The following is a 6,884-nucleotide window of genomic DNA, read 5'->3' on the forward strand; positions in this document are numbered from 1 at the left end:
ATTCACCACATCATGGAGACTTACCAATCCAGTTAAACCAGCCAAGAACATCTGAGTATCAACTTCACCAAGGTCAGTTTCCAAGCAGAGATCAAACATGTGAAGCCTCCGGGGCACCGCCAATGAGCAGAACAAAGCCCAAACCCAAGATGTTGTGTCTTTCCCATCTTGAATATCTCAGTTTTCCCAGGGGAGAACTGCACCCATCAGATCCCAGCTCTGGAGGCTCCCCATTAATACCATCACCTAGGTCCAAAAAGTGTCCACTGTCAAGAGACCACCTGTTAGGCAATGCACTTAGAAAGGACCCAGTGACTGATCATAGAGTTGGAAGGGACCTCCAGAGTTATCTAGTCCAACCCCCTGTACAATGCAAGAAATTTACAAATACCCCTCCCTACACATCCCCACTGACACCTGCTCCACACCCATAAGACAACAAGTCCTTTGACAACGTGACACAATTCTGGAACCAACCCAGCTCAAGAGTTTGGCATTCAAATTAGAACTGATAAAACCTAGCCAGAGATCAACTCACAAGGCCCTTGTCACCTACTATCTGCTGCAGAAGACACTGCTCCTGCACTCTCACAAACATGTAATGATACTGACATTCAAATGCATCTCCCACCCTGCCCAACAGCAACGTCCCTTACTTCTTAAGGAATCTGGAGGCCAACGAGGTATATTTGCCTTCATCCTCATCTGACTCAGAGTCGGATTCTGAATCTGACGAACCCCAGTCTTCATCGTCATCAGAATCCTCTTCCTCCTCATCTTCATCCTGACAGGAAAAGGAGGGAGGGAAGACTCGATCAGTCCATCATTTAAAAGATCAGTACCCGTAACTAGCGTTGGGGGGGGGGTGAGTAGTAGTGAAAAGCAAAAGCCAACAGGGGAAAGAGCTTAAAAGTTTCTGCAATTCTTTCCTGCACACATACACAAAAAATATTTTTTGCTTTCCTTAACCCCAGTCTGATTTTTAAAATATGAGCTGCGCCCAGTTCCTGCTACAATGTGAAGAGGGAGCTGAGCAGCCATTTCTCAGTTCTCACCTCCATCTTTTTGAGGAACTTGCCGCGTCCCTCACCAGCCCCTTCCTTCTTCTTCAGGAAAGCAGCTGCACCCATCCCATCGTCATCATCTTCATCCATAGATGAAGATCCTGCAGGCAGGGAGAATTGAGAAGAAAAAAAATTAATGCCTGGTGTCAAGCTCAGCAACTGGAATGCCTGATGTAAAATGCTGTGGAGGACCCTCATTTGGATTGGGGCTTCAGCGCTATGTACAGTAGTATTAAACTCTCCCCTCCATGTGGAATTTCTCTGAAAGAAAATGCCTCCCCTACTTTAAACATGCCCTGACATGGATGGCCCAAGCTACCCCATCATGTCAGATCTCAGATGCTAAGCATGGTTGCCCTTGCATAATATTTATTTTTTACTGTTGATTTATTAGATTTTTGTATTCTGCTCCTTTCTTTGCAAAGCAGGCCCCAGGGCAGCTTCCAACAGTCCAGTACAATCCAATTCAATATAATACACTGCAGTTCAATATAATAAAGTTGGCACCACTGTTCAAAACCTTGCAATCAAGACTAAAAATCAATTTAATGGATCACATCAGATGGCACCCCGACAACTTCAGGGTGGATAACCTGAGGGGGCAGCCGGTACAGTGAGGTCTGTGGCCCAGAACCAGGGAGGCCAAATGGTCTTTCCAGTCACCAATGCCCTCAACCGTACACCCGATGAAATTTCTCGGTCTAACAGGCCCTGCAGAATTAAGCCAAATTCCACCAGGTTGGGGCCAGGGCTGAAAAAGCCCTAGCCCTGATGGAGGACATACGGGAGACCTCCAAGGGAGTCCAGGGTTGCCATGTAAAGGCAAGCAACAGCAAGCCACTTTCTGCTCATCTCTTGCCTTGAAAGTCCTACAGGAGGCACCATGAATCAGCTGGCCTAACAGCACCTTACACATACCCTTTTCCTCTTCTCCTGCATGGGCTTAAAGCAAAATCGATTGTCTGATAAAATTAAGGAAACTGTGTGGCAACAACTAAGCCCCCCCCCCTTTGGCCAACGCTTTGGATGAATTCCAGATCACCCTCCAATGCCTTGGACAGCTTTTTAAGGTTAAGCACACCTGGTTTGTCAACCACCCAACTTCAGCATCCCTGTTTCCTGCAAAGACTTACCACAACAGAGCAGCCACTGCCCTTCACCTGCCAATCTGTCCTCACTCACCTTCTGAATCATCACTCTTCTTCTCCTCGTCTTCATCAGCAGATTGTTCTGGATTCTGAGAGATTGACAGATGGTGTGACACAGGCTACCTCCCTTGACACTGACTAGCACTTCCATGGCACAACCCCAGCTCCATCAAGCTCATGGTGCAGGAAGCTTTTAACATGCCTGACAAACCCACTTCTGCAGCATTTACAAAGGCAACAGCTCCCTTCCTGCAAAGTGCTTCTAAACCGCCTCCCTGGAAGTCCTTCACCCTGCAGTATGGGGTACCTGGCGGTAGGAGGTGATCTGGGTCTCATAATCTCGGTTGTACTTCCGGATCTTCTGGCGGAGGGTGCTCAGTGCCTTGGCATTGTTCTTGTTCATCTTTTTCTTGCCTTCCTTGTCCTCCCACAGCTACAAAGGATGGGAAAGGAGGGAGAAGCAATTAGAGACAGCAAGTAGCCATCCATTCCGCAAAGCAATTTTTTGTTCCCTCCAAAAACGTGCAATGTGGGAAGATCACCTTGCCCTCCTGGCTTTTCAGTGAAGGCTGGATGTGATGGGGGGTAGGGGAGGGCGGGAATCTGCCTCATTTACATTTAAAGAACAGCATAGCTAAAGGATCTGCTTGTACTGGAGCTGAGATCCAAGAAGAGCTGCTGGAACATCTGACCAAGGAAAGGCATGAGGAAGATCAGCCTCTTCTCTTTTGGACACTCCTTGCACTGCTACAGTAATATTTTTTTTTACTTTTATGGAGAAACTGGATGACCTTATGAAAACACATGCAGGTGCTGTAACCACATCTTGTTTGCTTCCTGGGATTCACTTGCCACCATGATAGGCTTGCCCACCCCCACTACAAGAGCTACCACAATAGACGCTGCTTCGCTCACTCTCCATTCAGGTGCTTTCTCATTACCCAGACTAGCAGGAAGAGTTCTGCTGCTCAACAATTGTACGGCACCTTCCCCTTCCATAAGCCCCCTCACTTTATCACCATGCAATCGGAAGCGGGGGGAAAGAGTAAAACAAGGAAACAAAGCAGAACATTTTTAACACAGCTTTTCGGGCCTTGACTAAAGCCTTATCGTAAGATGGGCTTCTCCATCTCTAGAGTTCAGACCCCTCCTCTTATCAGGCCACAATGAAGATGCCAGGAACTCACTAATACTTTCTATCTTTTCCACCATTATAATTCAGGCAACCCGCCCCCCCTCCCACCTCCAACTCCTCAGCAATCATGGAAAATGTAAAGACAGTGTAGGGTTAAGGTTATAAGACTAGAGAGCCTCAGTTTAGATTACCAAGAACCCTCTCTGGGAAACCTTAGACCAGGGGTGGCCACACTTGCTTAATGTAAGAACCACATAGAATAAATGCCAGATGTTTGAGAGCAACAAGGAAGGAAGGCAAATAGCTGTAGGGGGAGGTGAAAACCAAGCAACTTTAAATGCATTTTCCAAGCCTCTGGCTGGCTTGAATAAGTGATTTAAAGAGAGAAATGCCTTCTCCAAGCCAGCTGATGGGGTGGTGGAGGCTTCAAGAGCCACACAATATGCGTGAAAGAGCCACATGTGGCTCCCGATCCACAGTTTGGCCACCCCGGCCTTGGACACTTAGTGTATCGCTCTCTCAGCCTAACCTAGGGAGAACTACAAGCCCTTTGAGAGTAGAAAAAAACCATGACAACAGTCACCCCTCTCTAACCAAGGACAAGACCAGCCAGATACAGCTTCAACAAATCTATAATGCACCTCCTCAATACCTCATTGAGATAGTCCTCAAGGTCTGCCAAGATACGGATGTAGAATCGGGGCACGCCTTCCTTGTCCACAATACTCTTGGCTTTCCCAAAGGCCTTGCCCAGCAACTCAAACTCCTCCAGGCACTTGGTGACATCCCGGATCTTCATGGCATTTCGGATGGTCTTGATCAAGTTGGTAAGCTCTTCAAACCTGCAAAAAATTGGAGGGAAGTTTCGCACAGGCCCTTTCAAGAACACCACACCACTACTGCTGATGAAAAGCAATTGGTGACATGATGATGAACAGCATGGTAAATTTCCTAGGCATCAGAAGATGCTGTGGGGCCCAGTCCTCCAGAAGCCAAGCGCCCCACTTCCCACAAGACCAGCTATACATCACCTCTTGTCCTTTGCGCTGCGCACCACTCTCTTTGTATCTTCTTCATCTTCACTCAGAATCAAAGGTCTATGAGAAAGAGAGAACTGAGACAGAATAGATCCTTGCACTTTAGCACTGAACGAAACCAAGCCTGGCCATATGCTGTGAACCAGCAATAATAAGGCTTAAGAACTTGGTCAAGAGAAATTAAAATATATCCATGCAGCTAAGATAGCACTACACCACTGGTATATTGATCTCAAAATCCCACCAAACAAACCCAAGTTGATAACTGAAACACACCAGGTGTACACCAAGACAGGCTTCTCTGGGGAAGGAGGGTCATGATCTCAGATCTGCTACCACAAATACCTGACCCTTCATAACCACCTTTGCCAAAGGGGTGGCATAACTATGGTCAAGCAGTGATCTAAACCAGTGAGAGCCAGCTGGACTGGATTGGCCCAGTATGACCCAGCAGGGCTCTTATTTATGTTTTTAAATGCTCTATCACACAGATACAAATAAAGGGTTTAAGCAGCAAACGAGAACAAAGTACGCAACAAGGAACAGTGAATCTGAGAGGAGTACAGGATGGGTGCTGTGAATTAAAACTGAAATGAAAAATATGAGATATAAAATCCTCACTGTGTTGCTACTTTCAAGTCTTCAGGGCTCCAACACACTTTCTCAACTCTGCATCTCTACTACATAGCATGAAGAAGTGAGCAGTGACTCACAAAACCTCATACCCTACCACAATTTTTTTCAGTCTTTAAGGTGCTACTAGACTCTTACTCTTTCCTACAACATAGCCTAAGCCACTGTTTAACAGCTCTGACTCTGAGCTTCCCACTTTCCCAACTCCTCCCTGCCCCCACCACACTTACTGTTTTCCAAAGTTGCCTCCAACAGGCTTGGCCACCTGCTCATCCCCAGAAAGTGATGACTCTGACTCACTGTCAGAGCCCGTGGTAAAGAAGCGTGACATGGCAGCAGCAGCTCTGGATCAACGACCCCTCCCCAGTCCTAAGTGGGGTCAAAATTTCAGTGGTCAGCAAGTTCAATAATTTTTAAAAAACAAAAATCTGTTGATCTATTTTCTCTCATTTATTTTAAGCTCATATTTCTGTAGTATTTTATATAGGCATCACCTGGTACTGAAACAACCCCCACGACAATATATCTCAACACATACTCTTCCTTTCTTTGTTCTCATCTTACATTCTCTGCTGTCTTCCCATATGATAAATTTTAGACCATGAGGACCAATTCACACATTATGGACCACACAGGATGCATTGGGGGTTCCCACACCTGAGCAACAGTTTTTCCTCCTTAAGCCTTCATCCTGTACCATTTTCCTGAACAGCTATAACCTTGGTGGAATACTTTTAGGCCTATTGGGGAAACCCACATATTCACTCCTAATGGGCCAAACACTATCTCCATGGATGGTTTCACAACAGGGAAAAGGGATGTGGGGGAAAGCTGAAGCTCCTTCTCTATGTATGCTAGTTATTACTTGAATCAGGAAAGGAAATTAAGAAGAACTTGCAACTTGTATGTTACATAATGGGGAGCCCAGACCCTACCTGTATTTGTTTACTTACTTTAGGAATGTACCTGTCTTTCCTTGTTACTCTGTTACTGGTGATAAATACAACAATAATCTACTAGATAGTTAAATCTCATTTCTGTCTCATGTTAACTGCTGGTTGTTGCCATTGAGTTTAAACGGAATGGCACTGTCTGGACATTCTGCTTCCTTCCACTGCAGACCTCTAGGCAGCATACATAAAGCTCACAGAAATTCTACCATCCAGGCACTGACCAGACTTGCTTTTGCTAAGAGATTGCATCATGCACCTTTGGACCTCAATTTAATGCAGATGTTTCGATGGAGAACTTTAACGTTGCTAAGAGATTGCATCATACACCACTGGACCTCTGTTTAACACAGCTGCTTATTGCTGGGCTTTGATAGCAATGCTGCGGCCCATAACTTTATTGCGAGACTTTCAGTCTTACTAACTTTAATTTCTTTTATCCATAAAGAACCGGAAAAGCGTGGCACAGAAACAATAAAAACCCATTTTTAAAAACCATGCAGATACACCACCCATCCCCATAAGCTGTCACTCTTCGCATAACACCCGGATTCAGACCCTTTAACCCTTCCCATTCCTTCCTCCATCTTTATCTCACACACCCCAGCAGAACCCCTTGCTTGAACCCCCAACCGACTCCTAGTAACTACTACGTACCCTCACACGCGCTCAGCCAAGCCAAGCCTGAACGCCAGAAGCGGCTTCCCACAGCTTCGGCCCCCACTACGCACGCGCAATTTAAGACGTCACTTCCTAAACGATAGAGTAAAAGGCCTCATAGTGTAGGACACTTAGACTCCGCCCTTATCAGTTCTTCCGGTCTAAATATGAATTCTTCCCACAAATAGATGACTTTAATCATAGAGGTGGTTGTGGATTCTAGCAAGCCAGAGGACTTCACCTAACTACAGAGGCTC

The 6,884-nt window shown here is 46.0% G+C and overlaps 1 protein-coding gene across 2 annotated transcripts in view; it reads right to left on the reverse strand.

The window, feature by feature from the left end:
- EIF3C (eukaryotic translation initiation factor 3 subunit C) overlaps positions 1–5,388 on the reverse strand; it is a 20,780-nt gene extending 15,392 nt beyond the window's left edge. Inside the window, exons 1-7 of one of the 2 annotated variants that reach the window (XR_009556258.1) lie at positions 5,248–5,381; positions 4,379–4,444; positions 4,000–4,189; positions 2,520–2,645; positions 2,247–2,301; positions 1,056–1,165; positions 657–784 (exon numbers count right to left, since the gene is read on the reverse strand). Coding sequence is in view for 1 of the 2 variants with exons in the window: in XM_060256724.1 (XP_060112707.1) it covers positions 657–784; positions 1,056–1,165; positions 2,247–2,301; positions 2,520–2,645; positions 4,000–4,189; positions 4,379–4,444; positions 5,248–5,348 (776 nt within the window). In the remaining variant the exon portion in view is untranslated. Of the gene's footprint in view, positions 1–656; positions 785–1,055; positions 1,166–2,246; positions 2,302–2,519; positions 2,646–3,999; positions 4,190–4,378; positions 4,445–5,247 lie in introns of both variants that reach the window. The other variant, XM_060256724.1, reaches the window with a different exon arrangement.
- Between the last annotated feature and the right edge of the window lie 1,496 nt (positions 5,389–6,884).

This window comes from Heteronotia binoei, chromosome 15 (genome assembly GCF_032191835.1).
Source record: "Heteronotia binoei isolate CCM8104 ecotype False Entrance Well chromosome 15, APGP_CSIRO_Hbin_v1, whole genome shotgun sequence".
Lineage (NCBI taxonomy): Eukaryota > Metazoa > Chordata > Lepidosauria > Squamata > Gekkonidae > Heteronotia > Heteronotia binoei.